The following is a 24,597-nucleotide window of genomic DNA, read 5'->3' as shown; positions in this document are numbered from 1 at the left end:
TCCCCTTTCCTTTTCCTTCTTTCTTCCTCTGTTTCCCTTCCTTCTTCTTTCTTGCTTTCTCTTTTGCTTCCTTGCTCCTCTCCCTCCTTTAAAACTGGCTAGCCATATGCAGAAAGCTGAAACTGGATCCCTTTCTTACACCTTACACAAAAATTAACTCCAGATGGATTAAAGATTTAAACATAGGCCGGGCGCGGTGGCTCAAGCCTGTAATCCCAGCACTTTGGGAGGCCGAGGCGGGTGGATCACGAGGTCAAGAGATCGAGACCATCCTGGTCAACATGGTGAAACCCCGTCTCTACTAATACAAAAAAAAAAAAAAATTAGCTGGGCATGGTGGCGCATGCCTGTAATCCCAGCTACTCAGGAGGCTAAGGCAGGAGAATTGCCTGAACCCAGGAGGCGGAGGTTGCGGTGAGCCGAGATCGCGCCATTGCACTCCAGCCTGGGTATCAAGAGCGAAACTCCGTCTCAAAAAAAAAAAAAAAAAAAAAAAGATTTAAACATAAGACCTAACACCATAAAAACTCTAGAAGAAAACCTAGGCAGTGCCATTCAGGACATAGGCAAGGACTTCATGACCATAACACCAAAAGCAATGGCAACAAAAGCCAAAATAGACAAATGGGATCTAATTAAACTAAAGAGCTTCTGCACAGCAAAATAAACTATCATTAGAGTGAACCGACAGCCAACAGAATGGGAAAAAAATTTTGCAATGTACCCATCTGACAAGAACTTAAATTTACAAGAAAAAAACAACCCCATCAAAAAGTGGGCAAAGGAAATGAACAGACACTTCTCAAAAAAAGACATTTATGAGGCTAACAAACATGAAAAAAAGCTCATCATCATTGGTCATTAGAGAAATGCAAATCAAAATCACATTGAGATACCATCTCTTGCAGTTAGAATGGCAATCATTAAGAAATCAGGAGACAACAGATGCTGGAGAGGATGTGGAGAAATAGGAACACTTTTACACTGTTGGTGGGAGTGTAAATTAGTTCAACCACTGTGGAAGAGAGTGTGGCAATTCCTCAAGGATCTAGAACTTGAAATGCCATTTGACCCAGCAATCCCATTACTAGGATATACCCAAAGGATTATAAATCATTCTGTTATAAAGACACACGCACACATATGTTTATTGTGGCACTGTTCACAATAGCAAAGACTTGGAACCAACCCAAATGTCCGTCAATGATTGACTGGATAAAAAAAATGTAGCACATGTATACCATGGAAAACTGAGCAGCCATAAAAAAGGACAAGTTCATGTCCTTTGCAGGGACATGGATAAAGCTGGAAACTATCATTTTTAGCAAATTGACGCAAGAACAGAAAACCAAACACCACATGTTCTCACTTATAACTGGGAGTTGAACAATGAGAACACATGGACACAGGGAGGGAACATCAAACACCGGGGCCTGTCAGGGGGTAGGGGGCTAGGGGAGGGATAGCAGGGGTTCGGGGGATAGGAGAGGGATAGCATTAGGAGAAATACCTAATGTAGATGATGGGGTGATGGATGCAGCAAACCACCATGGCACGTGTATACCTATGTAACAAACCTGCACGTTCTGCACATTTACTCCAGAACTTAAAGTATAATAAAAAATAAAAATAAGCATTTTATCTCAGATTGCTTTCAGGAAGAGGAGTGGCCATCAGCCAGAAGCAGAGGCACTTCCTTCAAACAAAAATGATTTAGACCAGGTCTCCTACTCTCCTAGCTAAAAGAAGCAGGTGAATCCTTGAAATCACAACTTCCTCAGAATCCTCAGGCAGGACTCCCTGGACTCCAGAGTCAGAGAGAGCAACAGGACAGTTTATTTATTTTTTTTTTGAAAGAAAGAGAAAGAGGGAGAGAGAACAGGAGTCTTGCTCTATTGCCCAGGCTGGAATGCAATCTAAAAATAGGTGTTAAAAACCTCTTTTTTGCCGATAATTGTGCTTAACAGCGGAGACAGGAAGGAATAAGAGAAGAAAGTAACAGCCAACCAATATTTCATTAAGTCTGTGAAATGCTATGCAAATACTGAAGAGTGATTTACTTCCAATTATGTGGTCACTTTCAAAATAGTTGTAATGTGATGCTGAGAAAAATGTATGTTCTGTGGACTTGGAGTAAAGAATTCTATAAATATTCACTGAGTTTACTTGTTCCAGGTCTGAGTTCAAATCATAGATGTCCCTGTTAATTTTCTATCTCGTTGATCCGTTGAATATTAACAATATAGTGTCAAAGTCTCCCGCTATTATTGTGCAGGAGTCCAAGTCTCTTTATAAGTCATTAAGAACTTGTCTTATGTATCTGGGTGTTACTATATTGGGTGCATATATATTTATGATCATTGACTCCTGTTGTTGCATTGATCCTTTTACCATTATGTAATGTCCTTCTTTGTTTCTTTTAGTCTTTGTTACTGTTAAAGTCTGTTTTGTCAGAGACAAAAGTTACAACTCCTGTTTTTTTGTTTTGTTTTGTTTTGTTTTCTCTCCATTTGATTGGTAAGCCTTCCACCAACCCTTTGTTTTGAGTCTTTGTGTGTCCTTGCTTATGCGATAGATCTGGATACAGCATACCGATGGGTTTTGACTTTTTATTCATTTTTCCTGTCTGTGTCTTTGATTGGGGCATTTAATCCATTTAAATTTAGGATTAATCTTGATATTTGTGAGTTTAATATTGTCGTTTAATGCTAGCTGGCTATTTTGCCCATTAGTTGATGTAGATTCTTCATTATGGAGATACTCTTTACCTTTTGGTAAGTTTTTGGGATGACTGATACTGGTTGTTCCTTTCTGTGTATAGTACTTCTTTCAGAAGGTCTTGTAAAGCAGACCTGGTGGTGATGAAATCTCTGAGTGCTTGCTTATTCATGAAAAATTTTATTTTTCCTTCATTTATGAAGCTTAGTTTGGCTGGATATGAGATTCTGGGTTGAAAATTATTTTCTTTGAGGATATTGAATATTGACCCCCACTCTCTTCTAGTTTGTAGGGTTTCTGCTGAGAGATCTGCTGTGAGTCTGATAGGCTTCCCTTTATGGGTAACCTGACCTTTCTTTCTAGCTGCCCTTAGAATTTTCTCCTTTATTTCAACCCTGGTGAATCTAACGATTATGTGTCTTGGGGTTGCTCTACTTGAGGAATATCTTTCTGGTGTTCTCTGTATTACCTGGAGTTGAGTATTGTCCTGCCTTACTAGGTTAGGAAAGTTTTCCTGAAGACTATCCTGAAGAATATTTTCCAGCTTGGATTCATTCTCTTCATGACATTCAGGTACACCTATCAAATGTAAATTAGGTCTTTTCACATAGTCCCATATTTCTTGGAGACTTTGCTCATTCCTTTTTACTCTTTCTTCTCTAATCTTGTCTTCTCGTTTCATTTCATTAAGTTGGTCTTCGACCTCTGATATCCTTTCTTCTGCTTGATGAATTCGACTGTTAAAATCTGTGCATACTTTGCAGAGTTCTCGTATTGTATTCTTCAGTTCCATTAATTCACTTATATTCCTCTTAAATTGTCTATTCTCATTAGGATTTTTCACTTTCGTCAAACCTTTTTTCAAGGTTCTAAATTTCTTTACATTGGGCTAGGACATGTTCTTTTCATTAGCAGAAGTTTCTTATTATCCACTTTCTGAAGCCTAATTCTGTTATTGGAATGCACTCTTTCTCCAACAGGCCTTGATCCCTTGTTGATGAGGAACTGTGATCCCCTGTAGAGGGAGAGGCATTCTGATTTTGGGTATTCTCAGCCTTTTAATGCTGGTTTCTTCCCATCATTGTGAATTTATCCACCTGTCATCTTTGTAATTACCGACTTTCTTTTTTTTTTTATTTTTATTTTTTATTGCATTTTAGGTTTTGGGGTACATGTGAAGAACATGCAAGATTGTTGCATAGGTGCATACGTGGCAGTGTGATTTGCTGCCTTCCTCCTCCCCTTCACCTATATGTGGCATTTCTCCCCATGCTATCTCTCCCCAACTCCCCACCCCCCACTGTCCCTCCCCTATTTCCCCCCAACAGACCCCAGTGTATAGTGCTCCCCTCCCTGTGTCCATGTGTTCTCATTGTTCGACACCCGCCTATGAGTGAGAACATGTGGTGTTTGATTTTGTGTTCTTGTGTCAGTTTGCTGAGAATGATGGTTTCCAGGTTCATCCATGTCCCTACAAAGGATGAGAACTCATAATTTTTGATGGCTGCATAATATTCCATGGTGCATATGTGCCACATTTTCCCTGTCCAGTCTGTCATGGATGGGCATTTGGGTTGTTTCCAGGTCTTTGCTATTGTAAACTGTGCTGCAATGAACATTCGTGTGCATGTGTCCTTATAGTAGAACGATTTATAATCCTTTGGATATATACCCAGTAATGGGATTGCTGAATTACCAACTTTCAAATTAGGTCTCTGAGTGGACGCCCAACTTGTCAATTCCCAGTGCCGGAATCTGAGCAACCCGATGTGCCAGCTAAAACAGTGGCTTTAAGATCGATGGTGCTTTTCTGCCCCGGAATCTCCAGTCTGGCTTCCTTCTTGAGTCCCTTTTTCGATCAGCTGAATAGGCGACTCTGCCTTCCCGGAGCTCCAAACATCGGCCAAAAGGGGACTGAGTCCTGTTTACTCTGCACGGGGAACCGCCGCGCCAGGGTGCCCGCAAAACTGCTGCGCCGGCCACAAGAGTCACTCTGGTGACCCGTGGGGCTCCTCCGCTGGGAATCTCCTGGTCTGTGAGCAACAAATATTCATCTGAAAGTGTGGTGTCCTCTTGTTCTCTGCGCTTTCACTGGGAGCTACAATCCTGAGCTGCTAGTAATAGGCCATCTTGGATCTCTCTCCAACAGGACAGTTTATTCCCTACTTGTCCTCGGCAAGCCACAGGAGCCTGGGGGAGAAGGATGTCTTCCTAGAACAGAAGCTCCTTGAGGGATGAATTTAATGTTGTATAATATTTTTTGTTTGTTTGATTGTTTTGTTTTAGAACTTTGTCACATTTAATTTTTTTTATTTCAATATGTTTTTGGGGAACATGTAGTGTTTGATTACATGAGTAAGTTCTTTAGTGGTAATTGCTGAGATTTTGGTGCACCCATCACCTGAGCAGTGTACACTGTACCCAGTGTATAGTCTTTTTTCCCTCACTCTCCTCCTATCCTTTCCCCCAAGTCCCCAAAGTCCATTGTATCATTCTTATACCTTTGCATCCTCATGGTTTAGCCACCACTTATGAGAGAGGACATACAATGTTTGGTTTTCCATTCCTGAGTTACCTCACTTAATGTCTCCAGTGGTCTCTAAGTCCATCTGGGTTACTGCAGATGCCATTATTGTGTTTCTTTTTATGGCTGAGTAGTATTCCATGGTATATACACTACATTTTCTTTATCCACTTGTTGATTGATGGGCATTTGGGCTGGTTTTATATTTTTGCAATTGTAAATTGTGCTGTTGTAAACATGCATGTGCAAGTATCTTTTTTGTATAATAATTTATTTTCCACTGGGGAGATGCCTAGTAGTGGGATTGCTAGATTAGGTAGATCTATTTTTAGTTATTTATGGAATCTCCACATTTTTCTATAGTGGTTGTGCTAGTTTACATTCCTACCAACAGTGTAAAAGTATTCCCTTCTCACTATGTCCATGCCAACATTTATTATTTTTAATTTTTTTGTTTATGGTCATTCTTGCAGGAGGTATTGCATTGTGGTTTTGATTTGCATTTCCCTGATCATTAGTGATGTTGAGCATTTTTTCATATGCTTGTTGCCCATTTGTATATCTTATTTTGAGAATTGTCCATTCATGTCCTTAGCCCACTTTTTGATGCAGTTGTTTTTTTCTTGCTGATTTAAGTTCTCTGTAGATTCTGGATATTAGTCCTTTGTTGGATGTATAGACTATGAAGATTTTCTCCCACTCTGTAGGTTGTCTGTTAACTCTGCTGATTATTTATTTTGCTGTGCAGAAGCTCTTCAGTTTAATTAAGTCCCATCTATTTATTTTCCTTTTTGTTGCATTTGTTTTTGGGTTCTTTGTTATGGAGTCTTTGCCTAAGCCAATATCTAGAGGGTTTTTCTGATGTTATCTTCTAGGATCTTTATGGTTTCAGGTCTTAGATGTAAGTTGATTTTTTGTATAAGGTGAGAGATGAGGATCCAGTCTCGTTCTTCTACATGTAACTAGCCAATTATCCCACCACCATTTGTTGAATAAGGTGTCCTTCTCCACTTTATATTTTTGTTTGCTTTGTCGAAAATCAGTTGACTGTAAGTATTGGGCTTTATTTCTGGGTTCTCTATTCTGTTTGATTGGTCTATATGCTTGTTTTTATGTCAGTACCATGCTGTTTTGGTGACTGTTGCCTTATCATATAGTTTGAAGTCGGGTAATGTATGCCTCAGGATTTGTTCTTTTTGCTTAGTCTTGCTTTGGCTATGCAGGCTCTTTTTTTAGTTCCATGTGAATTTTAGGATTGTTTTTTGTAGTTCTGTGAAGAATGATGGTGGTCTTTTGATGGGAATTGCATTGAATTTGTAGATTGCTTTTGGTGGTATCATCATTTTCACAATATTGATTCTACCCATCCATGAGCATGGGATGTGTTTTCATTTGTTTGTGTCATCTGTGATTTCTTTCAGCAGTGTTTTACAGTTTTCCTTGTAGGGGTCTTTCACCTCCTTGATTAGGTATATTCCTAAATATTTTACTGGTTTTTTTTTTTTTTTGGAAGCTGTTATAAAAGGGGCTGAGTTCTTGATTTGATTATCAGCTTGGTCACTGTTGGTATATAGCAGGGCTACTAATTTGTGTACATTAATTTTGTATCCAGAAACTTTGCTGAATTCATGTCCCAGTTCTAGGAACTTCTTGGATGAGTCTTTAGGGGTTTTTAGGTGTATGATCATGTCATCAGCAAACAGTGACAGTTTCATTTCCTCTTTACCAATTTGGATGCCCTTTCTTTCTTTCTCTTGTCTGATTGCTCTGGCTAGGACTTCCAGTACTATGTTGAATAGAAGTGGTGAAAGTGGGCATCCTTGTCTTGTTCCAGTTCTCAGGGGAAATACTTTCAACTTTTCTCTGTTCAGCAAAATGTTGGCAGTGGTTTGTCATAGATGGCTTTTATTACCTTAGGGTATGTCCCTTCTTTGCTGATTTTGCTGAAGGTTTTTATCATAAAGGGATGCTGGATTTTGTCAAATGCTTTTTCAGCATCTATTGAGATGATCATGTGATTTTTGTTTTTAATTCTGTTAATATGGTATATCACTTTATTGACTTGCAGGTGTCAAATCATCCCTGCATCCCTGGTATGAAACCAGAGATTTTGGTTTTCAATTTGGCTTATGTGGTATATCACATATTGACTTGTAGATGTTAAACCATCCCTGCATCCCTGGTATGAAACCCACTTGATCATGGTGGATTATCTTTTTGATATGCTGTTGGATTCTGTTAGCTAATATTTTGTGGAGAATTTTTGTATCTGTGTTCATCAGGGATATTGGTCTATAGTTTTCTTTATTTATGTCCTCCTGGTTTGGGCATTAGGGTGATACTGGCTTCATAGAATGATTTAGGGAGGATTCCCTCCTCTATCTTTTGGAATAGTGTCAATAGGATTGTTACCAATTCTTTGAATGTCTGGTATAATTCAGCTGTGAATCTATCTGGTCCTGGACTCTCTTTTTTGTTGGTAACTTTTTAATTACCATTTCAATCTCACCACTTCTTATTGGTCTGTTCGGAGTTTCTGTTTCTTCCTTGTCTAAACTAGGAGGGTTGTACATTTCCAGGAATTCATCTGTCTCCTCTAGGTTTTCTAGTTTATGCATGTAAAGGTGTTCATAGTAGCCTGAATGATATTTTGTATTTCTGTATTTGTTCTGCATTTTGTATTTCTTTTGTATCGATTGTAATATCTCCCATTTCATTTCTAATTAAGCTTATTTGGATTTTTTTTTTTTTTTTTTTTGCTTTTTGAGATGGAGTCTTACTCTGTTGCCCAGACTGGAGTTCAGTGGTGCAGTCTCAGTTCATTGCAACCTTTGCCTCCCTGGTTCAAGCGATTCTCGTGCCTCAACCTCCTGAGTAGCTGGGATTAGAGGCACATGCCACCATGCTGGGCTAATTTTTGTGTTTTTAGTAGAGATGGGGTTTCACCATGTTGGTCAGGCTGGTCTCAAACTCCTGACCCGTGATCCACCTGCCTTGTCCTCCCAAAATGCTGGGATCACAGGCATAACCCACCGAGCCCAGCCGGATCTTCTCTTTTCTTAATCTCACTATAAGTCTGTCTTTGTGAAGAGCCAGCTTTTTGTTTCATTTATCTTTTGTATTGTTTTTGTTTGTTTCATTTAGTTCTGCTCTGATCTTGGCTATTTCTTTTCTTCTGTTGGGTTTGGGTTTGGTTTGTTCTTGTTTGTCTAGCTCCTTGAGGTGTGACCTTAGATTGTCTGTTTGTGCTCTTTCAGGCTTTTTGATGTAGGCATTTAATGGTATGAACTTTCTTCTTACCACCACCTTTGCTGTATCCCAGAGGTTTTGATAGGTTGTTTCACTATTATTCTCTTCAAATAATTTTTCAATTTCCATCTTGATTTCACTGTTGACCCAATGATTATTCAGGAGCAGGCTATTTAATTTCCATATATTGCATGGTTTTGAGGATTTCTTTTGGAGTTGATTTCCACTTTTATTCCACTGTGGTACTTGGTGTAATTTTGATTTTCTTAAATTTATTGAGACTTGTTTTGTGGCCCATCATATGGTGTATCTTGGAGAATGTTCCATGTGCTGATGAGTAGAATGTATATTCTGCAGTTGAGTAGAATGTTCTGTAAATATTTGTTAAGTCCATTTGTTCTAGGGTATAATTTAAGTCCATTGTTCTTTGTTGATTTTCTTTCTTGATGACCTATCTAGTGCTATCAGTGGAGTATTGAAGTCCCCCACTATTATTGTGTTGCTGTCTATCTCATTTCTTATGTCTAGGAGTAATTGTTTTATAAATTTGGGAGCTCCAGTGTTAGGTGCATATATATTTAAGATTGTGATATTTTCTGGTTGGGCCAGTTCTTTTATCATTATATAATGTTCCTCTTTGTTTTTTTTAACTGCTGTTGTTTTAAAGTTTGTTTTGTCTGATATAAGACTAGAATCCCTGCCTAACACCGTGTTGTTCCTACACGAAAATCAAGCATAGTCAAGTCAGCCATTCCTGGCTCCAGCTTTACCCAGGCTCTATAGAAGGGGTGCCCAGTGCCAGCAATTCTGATGACTCACAGCCATCAGCACCCAGGGCAGCCCTTCTCACCTGGCCAGGAACAGGGCCCTGCTCTGGGGGGAAGGGTACATGGTAATCTCTTGTGCAATGAGGGGATATAGCATTTAAAAAATCATAATGTTGTAATTATCAATTTTGTTTTACTCATAATAGTAATATTGAAATTTCAAATGACATTATAGAGGATATAGATATTTGCATTTATCAAAGGGCAATACAGTGTTCAGATGTGGGGAAAACTGCCCTGGGAAAGATTGTAAAGGTGATGGGAAACATTTATACTTTCTCTGTAGCCTGCCGTTGTGGCTGCATTTCATGAGGATCTCTTTTCGCCTTGGTGATGGGCTTCGTGTTTCTGAAGTATGGAACCAATCCCCTCTGCAGCCACCAGGGGTCCTTTGATGCCTGAGTGCCTCCTTTACCTTCCCAGGTGTGCTGAAAGTGGGTGCAGAGCTTCTCTGGGCAGAGAAGGAGCTCACCCTTTGGCAGCTGCTGCTACTCATCCCACTTTCACTTTCCTTGTGGCCACTGACAGTGTTTTTTTAGATTAAAGGTGATTCTCCCTTTCTAGTTAAAAGTAATGTTTACTAAGTTCTGTTGAAACCCTGATTTGGGCAGTGGACTGTCTCCTGCATTTCATTTAGTAGGCTGCTTACCTCATCCTTTAACTTTCTAAACTGAATTTCTTTCTCATGCCACAGTGAAATTGTGTCCCCTCATACTCCGTGAGTCGGGACTCCAATGGGAGGCTGGACACTGTATTACCTCCGACCACCAAGGAATCTTTCTCAGATGGCCATTACTGTGCCACCCCAGCTAACACTTACCATGTTGTTCCTACACAAAATCAAGCATAGTCAAGTCAACCATTATCCTTTTAGAGACTTTTTTACTTTGAGGAGTTTATTTCTATTCTTTGGGCATTTAAGCTTTTGTGTCATGCCTTGATCTAACCAAACTGTCAAATTTCAGTTCTTGGATCTGTAAATGTCACCCAGCCATGGCTTACACTGAAGGAGCCTGTGGGGGTTTCTTTGGAGCAGCCACTTGTGCTTGGTGTCCACTGGCTTGGCCACACCTTCTCTCCCGGCCTGAACCTGAGCCCTTGCTCTCTAGCTATCAACTTGGAACCTGCAGATCAAAGATGAGGGCTGGTTAGATGGGCATCTTGGCCTTGGATGGTCACAAACCTCTCTGGGTCTCATCTTCCAAGGGCCCCAGGTGACAACACACAGGGGGCTCCCTGGCCTGTGAAAGATCAATGCTACTTCACTCCTTGGCTCCAAGGGCTTCCAGACAGGAAAGTAGTTATTCCTCAAGGACTTGGCACCCTTCCTCCCAAGCAAGGAGGAGGCAGCGCCTTCCTGAAGAAGGAATGCTGTGGGCCCCGTGCCGGGGCTCACATCTGTGATCCCAGTGCTTTGGGAGGCCGAGGCAGACAGATCACTTGAACCAGGAGTTTAGGACAAGCCTGGGCAACGTAGTGAAATCCCAGCTACACAAAATATACAAAAAACTTAGCTGGGTGTGGTGGCACACTCCAGCCTCCCAGCTACTCGTGAGACTGAGGTAGGAGGATCACCTGAGCCTGAGAGGTCGAGGCTGCAGTGAGTTGTGATGGTGCCACTGCTCTCCACTCCAGCTTGGGTGACAGAGTGAAACCCTGTCTCAAAAACAAGTAATTTAATTTTTTTTTTTTAAAGAAGTGATGCTATGTAAGTCTTGTCAAGGAAATGTCTTCTCCAGACCAGATGCTCTTGGTCATCTAGATGACCTGAACAATTGGGACAATGTCCTAGGAACATCACTGAATGTGTCAGTATCATAGGGCAGAGGATAATAAGAAGATTGTAGATCTTACTGGTTTCTGAAACAGCTCACTACCATATTGTAGCAGAACCTGGGTGGAAGATCTCCTCTTTTCACTTCTGTTTGCAAAGTAACATCACATCTGTAGATCTAGTTACAGTGAAACTAGAAAGAAGCCATGCAAAGTCATTTTAAAAAGAAACTTCATTCTTTGCCCTATGATTTGGAGGCAAACTGATTACCTGTTATTTTTACATTATTATTTGGAAAAATATGAAAATTTCCCCCCTTTCTCAGAATTGGTATCACCTTCATTGTCTTTTTGGTCTTTCCATCTGGGGACATCTCTCTGTATCTTCCTCACTCTTCATTGCTCTCTTACCTATGTTGCCATAATACGCATAGTTGATGGTCATTCCAGAAGTAATTACAGTATTTCCTTAAGATTAATCATAGTTTGCTTTCAATGTTAGGAACTTTGATTCCTTTTATTTACAATTAGACCTCTACTTTACAAGTGTCAAAATACTGCCCCCATCGCAGCCTCAGGCCACTGCTCTAATCCCCTTGGTAGATGTCCCCAAGGCACCCCCAAGCCCACTGTTCTCCATGCTCATATCGGGATGTTTCAATAAACTGTCCATTCAATTCAGCCTTTTAAGCAACATCTGTTACCAGCTTTTTCTCTTCATCTAGTGGAGACATGGCTTATTTTAACCTTTCTTGTTCCTGAATAATTTATTAATGTTTCTGTTCCCTTTTATGTGTTTAGTAAACTGAGGTCCCTTGCAGATTGAGCTTTCTAGTTCTCGAAGCTGGGCGCGATGGCTCACGCCTGTAATCCCAGCACTTTGGGAGGCTGAGGTGGGTGGATCACCTGAGGTCAGGAGTTCAAGAGCTTTCTAGTTCTCCTGTGCTCTTTGTTGGAGATGTTCTTCAGCAGCTCTCCATCACCAACAGTTGGTGACAAGAGGTCATCAGAACACATCTGGGGCATACGCAAGTACTGAACCACCAAGGGACTGTCTTTCCATTTCCTTTCCTCCAGGTCACACCTTTTAATGGGACGCAGTTAGTAATAAGTTGGATAATATTTAAAGCACATGCCTGTTTTTTATTTGTTAAAAATGTTGAATGTGACAAAGTTCTAAAAACAAAAACACAAAAAAAATATTATACACCATTAAATTCATCCCTCAGGAGCTTCTGTTCTAGGAAGACACCCTTCTCCCCCAGGCTCCTGTGGCTTGCCATGGACAAGTAGGGAATAAACTGTCCTGTTGCTCTCTCTGACTCTGGGGTCTAGGGATTCCTGCCTGAGGACTCTGAGGAAGTTGTGATTTCAAGGATTCATCTGCTTCTTTTAGCTAAGAGAGTAGGAGACCTGGTCTAAATCATTTTTGTTTTAAGGAAGTGCCTAAGTTTCTGAGTTTCAGCTGCTCAAGCATTTGTGATTTTGCCAACTGTCTCACTACAGTTTCCACATTTTCTCATTCTTGTTCCCTTTAGAAGCCTTTCTTTATACACACACACACACACACACACACACACACACACCACACACACACACATATATATATATAATCAAGGACTTCTGGATTTTTTTTTTTTCTTGAGTCGGTGTTTCACTCTTGTCACCCAGGCTGGAGTGCAATGGTGCATTCTTGGCTCACTGCAACTTCCACCTCTCGGGTTCATGCAATTCTCCTGCCTCAGCCTCCTGAATAGCGGGGATTACAGGCACCCGCCACCATGCCTGGCTAACTTTTTTGTATTTTTAGTAGAAACGGGGCTTCACCGTGTTGGCCAGGCTGGTCTTAAACTCCTGACCTCAGGTGATCCACCCACCTCAGCCTCCCAAAGTGCTGGGATTACAGGTGTGAGCCACTGCCCCGGCCAAAAAATTGATTCTTAAAATTTTAAGCACTCTTTAATATCTTGCTAAAATATGTGCATACAGATCAAGATAGGGTTAACCTGATGTATCTGGAGCCAGGCTGCCATGGTTTCAGAGATTTAGCAGAGGCAGAAAATCTGAGCCAGGTGTGGCAAGACAAAATTGGATACACACCAGTAATTCAAAGATATTTGCAAGACCTCATGGATTGGAAGTGTGATCCAGTTGAATCTGAATCTCAAAGCACAGTCAACCCCATTGGATAGTTTGGTGATATTATTATAGTACAAAAATGAAATGTCTAGATCCAACATCAGGGAAGGGGCAGGGCGGCCTGCAGGTTAGGAGCCAGCTCAAACCTGCTATAACCTAGGACAAGTTTCTCAACCTCTCTATGCCTCTGGTTTTTCTTTAAAATGATAATAGTATGTCTCTCATAGGGTGCTTATGAGGAGTAAATCCTATGTGCATAGCGTTTAGAACAGTGCCTGGCATGCAATGTGATATAAGTGTTGATCACTATAAATTTAAATTACACACAGATAATATAACAGACATTAAAAGTTATGTCAACAAAAGAGGTAAAAAGAGGTTTTTCTGTACAAGAGCAATTAGAAATGCAGGAAATGGGGAGGTAAGTAGCCAAGATTGGCATTAACCTGTCACTCCATGCTGAAGCCTGGGGGTTCTGCAGAAGAGTCTGTTAGATTAGTTGCTAGGTGATTTCCTGTATATTTGGGGTATCCATAACTTGGAGAAAATATCAGTGCCCACTGATAGAACATGAAAGAACAGAGGTGATGAGCAGCCCTGATGAGGGCTCACTGCCCCGACCATGTTTCCCAGACCCAGGGAGGTGGGTCAGTTATGCTTGGTCATTTTGTGTCAGCATCCACCTCTTTCTGGCCTCGTGTGGAACCTCATGGCCTGTAGCATTGACAAGTGTGTGAGGATTCCAACAGCCCAGACTTGAGAGGCAGCTGTAGTTAATCAGACATGACTGGCTTCCTGTTCCAGAAGCATCAGAACGAGTGTGTGCCTGAGGATGGCTGGAATGCAAGCCTCTGGCTTCTGTGGGATCTTCACTCTCCATGGGAAGTAATTTGCAGTCTGAAAATATCTACTTTCAAAGTCCTTTAACTTCTGTTTTGGGAAATTTTGCTCCGAAACCCAGATGTGCAGAGAAAGGAGGGCTCAAAAGATCATTTGAGAAACAGACATTACACCTTTTTTTCCTCTTTTTGAACTGACATCCACCCACCACAGGGTCAGCTCGTGCAGTTAATGGACTGTGTCATAGACACCCGCACATGTCTCCTGTTGTGTGAGCAGGAACCGTTCTGGAGTGGGATTTGATTTTCTTGGAGGAGTCTTTGTTTCTAGCTGGGACCAAGCTAATAATTTGGCACCGTCCTCCTCCCACACAACTATAACTGCAGACTACCTTTCCCTTCACCAGAGCCATACCTGAGCATGCTAACCATTATTTCTGTCACACTCTTCTCCCATACCCCACCCCTGACCCCCACCCAGCTTAAGCTTGTTAACCATGATTTCTGCCACCCACCCCCACCAGCTTCTGAGTCAAAACCTTAGGCTGGGGCCCAGTCTGCATTGTTACCAGGGCAGGTAGCTGTTGGGAACCCTGAAACCTGGTGCTTCTGGCATAAAGTCCATGCTACTGTTGTGTTTTCTATGATCGCATACATGGGATTGGCAAATATGTGGGCCAGAGAGTGATGTTGACTTCAAGAACTTGAGTATGTGTTACATGAGAAAAGAGGCTTTTCTCTTTCATAACACATGAAAAAAGAGGCTTCACAAGTTCATTGGAATTACACTGAGGTTACTGGCCGAATTAGAAATTCTCTGGCTGCTACTGCAGATTGCAAGCTGGTCCATCTTCCACGGCATTCATGGAGCACCAACTCGGTGTCAAGCACTGTCATAGGCCCCAGGCTCTAGTCATGGCCCTGCTCTCTGAAGACCACATAACAGGAAGGATAGAACATTTAAGACAGAAAAAAAAATTGTAATAAAACAAAGAATAAACCAAATGGTAATGAGAGGAGTATAAGAATTGAAATAGAGGGATGTGATGGTGACAGGGGAGGAGGAAATAGAGGGATGGGGAGGAGACAGGCTGAGGACTGAGTGGCAGAAAGGAGTTGCCAGCAAAGTTTGGACAGAGCAGGTAAGCCTGGGTGGAGGGAGCTGGTGGCCGGAGCAGAACCAAGGCTAGAGTGCAGGGCAGCAGGGGACGAGGATGACAGACAAGAAGAGGTGAACTGCAGTCCACAGTGTGATGGGCACCTTTGAGTGGCATACTCAGTCCCGCATTTAAAACCCTGCTTGGGCTGCTTTGGGACAAGAGTGGGACGGTCTGGGACATGGTCTCAGTGCAGGCAGGGGCACAGCCTTGAGGAGGGAGGCAGGAGCACTGGGTGTATGACAAGTAGAGGGGCTGGGCTGGGCTGGGGGAGCAGGGATCTGCAGAGATGGCCTAAGTTTCCATGGTCTGAGATGCTGGCTGGTGGTGGCACTGCTTCCTGAGATGGGCACACCTGGAAGAAAGGCTGGCTGGGGTGGGAGATGGGAATAGGAGCACTGGTACTTGTGGTTGCCCTCAAGTCTTACATTTTTACATTTTGTCAAGTGTTAAAATGAAGCAACATCTTCAGAGGGAGAGGTAGGCATAACTCCTTCCAGGATTGGTTGACGGGCTGCCGCAGGCACCTTCCTGCCCCTCTACCCACTGCTGTCATGGCTGGTTAGAGCCATATGGCATCACCAGGCCCAGACAGACTTGGACTTTTTAATCATTATGATATTTTCAGAACACTGTTTCAGGTAAACTTTTCAATAGAGGTAACAAATAAAAAGTCTGTGAAAATAGGTGCTTCAGAAGCCCCATTCTTTACTTTCCTTTTTCGTCTGTATTGTCAGGTTGTTGCTTGATTTTTGCTCTGACTCTAACTGCATGTCCTCAATAAGCCGCTTAGCCTTGTGAGTCACCAGGGCCACGTCAGTGACACCTGTAGAGAAGCCCTTGCTTGTGGTTGCAAGGTGTGAATCAGGCGTGCTTGCACAGCTTGAGTGGAGGAGGCTCGAAGTTGAGCCTCCCTTCTTCCCCACCATTCCCCTTCTCAGGGAGACTTGGAGGGTGGCTTCCTTTCAGGCAGTGGCTCTCCACCTCAGCTGCATGTTAGAATCACTTGGGGAGCTTTGAAAGGTCCCTATGTCCAGGTCACATTTAGATGTATTAAATCAGACTTTGGGTGGGGGAGTAGGAACGGGTGATCATGATGCTCTGTTCTCAGGCCTGCACACCCAAGGCTGAGGTGACTCAGGGGAGCCAGATGCTGCTGCTGGGCTGAACTGGCCTGAGAACTCCATTCCTAGACACGCTGTGTGGCCAGCAGCCTGGTTCTATCCCAGTCACTGCACCCTGCACTCAGAGGACATGAGCCTGTGAGGCCACTAGTGAACAGTAACTGATGATGCATGGGATTTTCTATCCTTCAGGCAAGGGCTGTAGGTTGTGGTTTGAAAGTGGGGTGGGGGTGAGAAGGGAGTAGTTGCAAGTAGATTTCAAATTGAGCAGGAGATGTAATCTAATGGTAGTGATTCCCTGAATACTATGAATAGAAATATCCTAAAGTTGATTGTGGGCTCAGCCCGAAGGAGTCTCTGCTACAAGCCTGGGAGGGAGAAGGGGCCATTTAAGGTCCATGGTGCCCACCATGGTTATCCAAAGTCTATGGAGTCCACCATGCCCATTCCAGATCTGTGGGAAGCGTTGCAATTCTCAGAAAATATTTCTGTACTTCTCCACAGAGAAAATGGGGTCTGGTCACACAGTCTTCCTCAAGTCAAGCTGTGCGTTTGGCCAACACAGTTAATGATTAGGTTCCTGTTATAACCATTACTAATAATGATGCAAAAAATTTGTCAGTGTTTTTTAAAGAATAATTTGGAGCATGAGTGTTTTAATGAGTCACAAGTTAGGGGAAAATTCCATTCTCTCCATTTTGATACTTTCTTGGAGAAGTTGTCAGCTCTATTATCTTGCTTATATTTTTATGAAGGTTTTAATTTAAGTGTCCCCAAAGAAGCCAGGTTTTTTTAAGGGGATAATGTTGCTCCCTCCCACCCCACCCACCCTCCAGCCAGGTTTGTTAAAGAGAAGAAGCCGAAGAGCTGAGCTACCAGAGGCAGACTGGTTCCTAGGGACTGTCCCAGCCCACTCAACCAGAGCCCACAGTGTGGCCTGGGAGAAATCTGTTTCACCCCTTGTGGCCCCAGCTTGCTTATTTGTGAAAGATGACAGACAACAAATCAGAAACTTCAAGCCTGGGATGGCCAGTGGAAGAACTCAAGTGCTCGTTAAAAATTCAGCGAATCTAGAACCCACCACAGGGCCTGCATTTCACCAGGTCTCAGGATTCTTAAGTGGCCATCAGACTGACTGTTGGTCAAGGTTCCTTCCTAATCATAAATTCTGTGATCCTGACGTCACTTCTGCTGTTGCTCACCACTTCCCCATTGGGGAGGGTGTGGGAAGTGCTCTTGGGCCAGGACTGTGGCTAGGGCTCTTCACCAGGAGGGCAAGTTTGCAAAACAGTCACTACATGGAAAACAAATGGGACATTCTTGTTGCAAGTCGCATGACCCCCATACTGAGGGTTGCAGACTCATGAGTGGTAGATAGCAATTGGTTTACCTAAGAGAAGGCATCTTAGGGTCAGCCAGCCAGTAACAAGTATCTGTGGCTCCTGACTCCATTTGCAGCCAAGGGAGGTGGAGGCCTGCCCCATTTACACAGAAAAAGTGTAGATGTCAGCCACTGACTTCATGACAATTTAACTCACCTCGGCTTTTGCAGCTCATTTCCCCCAGATTGATTGGGTTTTTCTTTGGACTTTAGCTGCAGGTTTTAATGTCTGGTTCTGCCATTGGCTCAGGGTCTCCCAGCTGGGGATTGTGGGCACAGGCAACCCAGGGAGTCGAGCTGAGCCCCCTCCATACCATGGCCCTGGGAGGGAGAGTGTCCTTGGAAGGAAATCACTTGGTCCACTACTGCCTTGTGGAGGCCCTGGGAGCACAGCCTTCCTGTGCCTGCTGCTCTCCTGGCTGCCAAGCTGACCTTAAGACATCTCATGTCCCTGGCCCAACTCAGGGATTACCGAATTCCAGTGAGGCTTGGCCATTCATGGCTTTTAAAGAAGCTTTGCTCTAGGACAGGTGAAGGAAAGAGCAGAGATGTGCAAACGGCTCCTGCCTGGCCTGAGGCAAGAGAGGAATATAGGGTCCCTGGCCATTCTTTCTACCTTTACCACCAGCAGTGCAGTTCAGTGAAGATAACCTTGTGACCTCATGGACATCCTCAGGCTGTTAGGCACTGCCCTGAGCAAGGCAGGCACTGCAGGTAGGAGGAGCCCAGCCAAGTGAGTTCTGAGTTCCTTCCCCGAACTTGGGTGAAGCCCCCAACCCTGGGCCTGAGAGAAGGGGCTGTGGACACTGAAGAAGCCCTTCATGGGCACATCAGTTATAAGGACAAGTGGTGGGCTCCACAGAAGTAGCCCCAGAAAGTGAGACAAAAGTCACATCTGGCTTGGTCATTCGGAGGAGAAGGCCCATCCACTCTGGCTACTGTGGAGGAGGGGGCCCCTCCCAGAGAGCTGCTGGATGCTTCTGTGCCTGACTTCATGGGGCTTCCAGCCACACATGCCTTGAAAGGAGCCTCAAATGCTCTCATTTTGATTTTTTTCCTCATGTGGAATGACAGGGAAATGTGGCTGCAAGATTCTGTGACAAGCTAGGGAATGTTCTATCTTCATTATTGTTTTAGTTTAAATTTACTGGGTGCAGTGGCTCACGCCTGTAGTCTCAGCTACTCAGGAAACAGGCGGAAGGATCCCTTGAGCCCAGGAGTTTGAGGCTACAGTGTGATCATGCCTCTGCACTCCAACCTGGGCAACAGAGTGAGACCCTGTCTCTTAAAAAAAAAAAAAAAAAAAAGAGAGAGACATTTAAAAAGTCCCGGAAGTATTAAATGATAACAGCTAGAAGAGTCTACAGTGAACCTGGGCTGAAATATTACAGTTTTTATTTATGGTGATATTTTATATCTTTAGTTAACAGGCATCATGGGCTTGTGAGAAGACCTAAAATGTTAGTAATGGAAGAGGTAGCAGATGCAAAAAACTGGGGAGACTTTTACAGGATGTGGCAGTTCAGCCTCTCTAGGTTTGTGAACTATTAATCAGACCATCTCTATCATCCTGGCAGGGTGAAGGTTATAGAAATCTTGCAGCTGTGGGTCATTTGGACAGGGCATGTCCCTGGGCCAATGTTAACTCCTGTGTCTACCTCCTACTCTGGGCCTGCTGAAATATTGTGGCTCCTGCAGAAAGAACCCTCCCACCCCCACCGCTGGTAAACTGGTCACCTTGACTCTCCCTGTTCCCCTTTCTCATCAAAAGCCATCTCCTAAGCCTTGCTTAGACATGGATGATCAAGGGCCAGGCAGTCCCCTCCCCAGGCCAAATGCAGAGAGCTCAGCTTTTAGGAGCTATCACTGAGCTGCCCCATGGGAGACTGGTTAGGCTCAGAAAACATGAGAATGGTCAGGGGTTGACAGCACTTTCCTGAGGTACTTACAGATCTAAAAGATCCTTAGGAGGATAAATTAAAGCAGGAGACAAAGGCTGTTGATTGACAGTCTGTGAAAGGGGCTTCTCCACTGAAAGCCATAGGGAGCATGGTATTGCTTCTAGCCCTATGTGGCACTGGGGTTCTCAAGATGAGTAGCCAGGTACTGGGGGCCCCAGCTGTGTTTGTGCTCAGTTTTGTTTTTCCATAAATGAATCACTGTTACTGAAAATGTATTTGAAGCCAACTTCCACAGTATTATAGTTATTCATTTATTCAACAAATAGGGCAGATCTGTAGTGGTGTTTTCTAGCCACAAAACAGAAGTGGCTAGGAGCTTCGGGGCTGGGGCAGGGGAGGGTGAGAGCAGCAGGACTGCCCCACCACGCCCCTGCCTGACTTGTGGGCACAGGCTCTCCCTTCTGACACCTCCCTGGAAGTGTTCCATCCTGTCCTCCAGGAGGGTGCCTCTATCTTGATGTCACCCTCGGGAGCCTTCATGGGTTGTTCTCAGTGAGGTTGGGGGCAGAGGGGTGAGGGTAAGTCCTATGGCTATACTAAGGACAGAAGTCTGGTGAGAAACAGCTGATGATTTGCGGACATCTGTTCTGGGCCAGGGACTTCATGGACAACAATTCTTGCAGCCACCCTCCAAAATAGGTACCATTGCTCTCACTGCAGATTTGGAAACTCTGGCTCAGTGAGGTCAAACTGCCAGGTTTGCTCAGCACACAGGGGCAAAGCAAGTATTTAGTCCCAAGCCTGTACTCTGTCCTCTCTGAGGCCCTGTACCCCTATTCCCCTCATCCTGGCCATCCAGGGAGGAGAAGACACCAGCTGCTTCTCATTTCGGTGTCCTTAAAATCCCTGCTTGTCTGGGCTCACACAGTGAAACACTGCATTTCCACCCACACCAACGGTCTCCCATCTCCTCAGAGTCAGACCCAGGGACTTGCAGGAAGCTGCAGGCAGCATCAGAGAGCCACCACTTCCCTGGGGTCAAAACTGCTACCCAGGCTTCCACAGAGAGCAGGGGCCTCTGCCACTACTTAGGTGTCACTTCTTAGGCTTGTATGGCTCACGTGGTGTCCTATTTTCTCTTGACAGCAAATGAAGCTTGTGACCGAGAACCTGAAGGAGGAACCAAAGGAAAGCGGGAAGGAGAAGGCAACCTGAGGGCCCAGCCCAGCTGCCCCTGTTGACAGAGGCCTGTGTCTGTGCCACACCTGGCATGGTGGCATGGGGGGTACCCAGGGTGGCATCGTGGCTCCTGAACCCAGACCCAATGCTTAGCCAAATGAAGTGGCTCCCATGTGGCAAGTGCCCTTCTCAGTGTTGCAGGGGCCTGGCTCAGGATCCCTGGCAATTCCTGGCAGTTCCCCCAGCCACGCTCTGTCTGCTCCTTCCCAGTTCCTTCCCAGGCCCCACACGCTGCTCCAGCTGCCAACTTTGCTGAGAGCCACTGCTGCCCTTGAGCCTCTCACCATGAGTGAGCCACCAGCTCTCCATGTTCCCCTCACAGTAGTGTCACTCCTGACCCCACCATGGCCCAGGGACCCATGGACAGGTTGGGGATGGGGTGTGTGCCCCCTGTGCTCATCACAGAAGCCTCAGTTGAGAGTGAGCAGGGCGCACCCACACTGAACCTCTTTCCTGGTTCTCTTTTGCAATATGTTAACAGACCCTTTATCAACATAAACAGTAGTAACTGAGCTATTAAAGGCAAACTCTCTGACTCCTACCGCCTCCAGTGGGGACTGCGATGGGCTGCCCTGCTCTGAAACAAGCACTGGGTGAGGTCACTGAAGGTGGAGCAGTGAGATTGGTAGCCCAGGGTTGGGGGCTTGGCTGGAGGCCAGGTACCAAAGATTGTAGCTGAAGCCTAGGCCATTTCCGAGAACTGCTGCTGCTGGTGGTGGTGCCCGCCTACAGGGACACTAGGGCTGCTTTCACATGCAGGATGTACCCATGGTGCCAAGCCAAGGGCTAGAGGTTACCTGGGCTTGGGTTTGCAGAGAAAAGGACCCTCCTTGCCCAGTGGTGCTACCCACCTCCCTAGCTGTGTCCATAGACTGTCCTGCATTCAAGGCACAAGAGTGCCATGTAGGCCAGTGCTGCCCATGGGGACAGCCCTTCCCACCAGTGCTGGCTGTCCTGGTATAGCCAAGATGCCACAGACCTGTGGGCACCTCCACTCAGACAGCAGCAGATGTCCTGGCCCACCTGGAGAAGGTGAAGAGCTGGGAGGGCCACCGTGCTTCCTAGTTGGCAGAGGCTTGTTTCCCTCAGCTCAGGAGTCAGGCACCTTGATCCCTCCCCCACCTCAGAGATGGGGCAGCCTCCTTACGCCGCTCAAGCACCACTTGTCTTTGGAGGCCTCGACTCTCCCTGTCTTCTCCTTCTTGGTTGTTTGTGTTGCTCCTGTGAGCCCATCCTCTTTTCCAGAGTGGACACATGTCAGTGAGCTTTGCCCCTGCCCTTACATGGGATGAGCCACTCCAGGGCCTTGTTATTCAGCTTGTGTTCAGTGTTTGATGGACAGTTTCTAGTTACAGGCTCATGTTTTGAAATGTCAGTGAATGGCAGCCACCAATATAGGCCTGAGTCCTGAGACCCCAGAATCTTTCCTCCATTTCAGCCTGGGTGCATGTGTTTTCTGGGAAAGGAGAAAGTTGAAATGGTGCCCTTGGCACCAGCTCTTGGTATCCCCCCATCCCCCAGAGCCCAGCTTTGGAAGTCAGTCACATGAATGCAGTTGGTTGTGAACCAATGGGTCTTGAGTGCCTGGAACATGAAGCCACCAAATCACCTGCCACCTGTGGTGCTGCTGAGCCAGGCAGCCTCCTTGCAGTACAGTGACTGTGCGCTTCCCAGAAGTCTCCCATCTGCCTTTCCTCAGCGTCTGATTGGGCACAACTACACCACTTAACTAAGCCTAAGCCAGTCACTGCACAGGGGAGAACGGGACCCTCCAATGGGGCCAGACCTCAGGCACAAGGCCATGGGGGAGGATGGATATGGAACCAGTTTCTGTCAAGTGGGAAATTGGCAGGAGAGGAAGGTTACAGCAGTTTGCTAGGCTCTAGCAGACTGGAGCTGTGGCGAGTTCCTCACTGTATACCCAGGGCTGTCATGGTTGTTATCTAGCACACCGCAGGTGCTCAGGACTCAGTGGCACAGTTGGAATAGTAGGGGTAGAGGACAGCGTGTCTGCTGCTTCACATTCTGTAGCTCCCTTGTATCTTAAGTTGGACTGAGAAAGACATCTAGGCCGATGCCGTCCCACCCACACCCTTGCCTCACACAGCCCTTCCCTGTGGTCATGGTCTCTGCCTGGAACTCTGGCGGGCACCCCCTCCCTGTACCTCACTTTATCCCCCAGCTCTTCTGGCCACTGACTCGCCCACTGTTCTCTTGATGGCCTCACCTCAACCTCAAATCCAACCCAACCACACCCCACGAGCCTCTTGTGGTCCCCACCCTCCCTGGTGGTGCTGCCTCAAGGGCTCCTGGTGACTCCGCCCAAGAGAACCTACCCTCTCTGCCCGCCCAGTTCCCCAAACACCCCTGAGGACTCCAGAGGGTGACCGCCCCACTCCCCATCAACAGATCCAGCTTGCAAGAGCTAGGAGGCACCTGCTCGTGTGAGCAGACGTGGACACCAGAGGTGCCAGCCCCCAGCCTGGACAAGAAAAGTGCCCAGAGGCAAGGGCGTCAAGAGTCAGGAGGCTGACACCGCAGCTGCCCCTGAGGGACAGGCAGGGCCAGGTGGGAAAGGATTTGGAACCCTGGTCCAAACCCCTTATGACTCAGAGGAGGGAGGTCCATGCCAGGGAACCACAGCAGACTGAACCCAGGTCTTTGGACTTTAAGCCCAGAGCTCTCCCGGCACTGGACAGCTTCCAAGGAGGACAGCTAGAGAGCAGCTGTGGGGCAGGGCGTGAGACAAGAACCTCGGCCACCCACGGGAGGCCCCAGTGAGGTAAGCGTAGGCCCCGTTCTCACGCAGAAGCCCATCCCACCTGCGACCTTGAAGAAGGGTTCCCAGGGAGGCCCCCAGCAAGTTGCTCAGGTGGGCTCTGTGCACCCCACGGCTCCTGGGGTATCTGCACAGATGGCCCTGCCAGAGCATTCCTGCCTCACCTCAAAGGTGGCTAGGGACTGGTTTCTCTCGCAACTGTTGCATGCGTCCCTAACTGCCTCTCTCAAGCCATGAGAACAGGCTGTCTTCAAGTCCCACAGATTGTCACTGGGACTTGACCCCAGTGGGGGTTTGGCCGCAGACCCGATCCACTTCACAGCCCAACTCTCCTCTCTCACACAACTAACCCAGACCATGTTGAGCCCTGCGCCGTGACACTTCCTAGGTGCCCTCTCCATAGGTGAGGGCTGTCCCACTCCCCACAGGTGGCTCCTCTCACTCTCCAGGGCACAAAAGCCCCACACAGAGGCCAACAGAAATCCCACAGCATCCCAGGGCAGCAGCCTCGGACAGGGGGATCAAGCGGTGGACCCTTCCCCCAATGGTGGCCACACTGCTGTAGTCCCCATCAGCAGCTCAAAAGCTCAGACTTAAGGACAAATCTTCAGTTTAGCAGCTTCACGAGCAAGTAAGAAGTGAATGTTCATGGCCAACCAGCTCTGCAGCAAAGCTGGACAGCCAAGAGCTCTCTGGGTCACAGTTGCCTCATGTTGTCCCCATTTAATAGAAGCTGAGGCCTGCAGGGTTCAAGTGATTTCTCCACAGCCCATGTCTACCCACATCTGTTCTTTGCCACCTGTGCCAAGCCCTGCTACCTCACAGCCTCTGCCCAGCACCTGAGACCTGTGTTCCCAGCCTCAAACCCTGCGGCTCCTGCCCTTTTTCCAGGAGGAAAGTAGCAACAGGAAGGAGGAAGGCCGAAGGCCACACACTGAGGGTCGAAG

At 45.7% G+C, this 24,597-nt stretch overlaps 1 protein-coding gene across 1 annotated transcript in view; it reads left to right on the top strand.

The window, feature by feature from the left end:
• Nucleotides 1-21,384, top strand: part of ANO10 (anoctamin 10) — a 244,775-nt gene extending 223,391 nt beyond the window's left edge. Inside the window, exon 13 of the mRNA XM_012470714.2 lies at nucleotides 20,779-21,384. Coding sequence (XP_012326137.1) covers nucleotides 20,779-20,847 — 69 coding nt within the window. The 3' untranslated portion in view covers nucleotides 20,848-21,384. The remainder of the gene's footprint in view (nucleotides 1-20,778) is intronic.
• Nucleotides 21,385-24,597: the final 3,213 nt, after the last annotated feature.

The sequence above is a fragment of the Aotus nancymaae genome, unplaced genomic scaffold, assembly GCF_030222135.1.
Source record: "Aotus nancymaae isolate 86718 unplaced genomic scaffold, 86718_ANA_hifiasm-v0.15.2.pri h1tg000067l, whole genome shotgun sequence".
Taxonomy (NCBI): Eukaryota; Metazoa; Chordata; class Mammalia; order Primates; family Aotidae; genus Aotus; species Aotus nancymaae.
The sequence above is the reverse complement of the archived record's forward strand: the minus strand, read 5'-3'. Positions and strand labels throughout refer to the sequence as shown.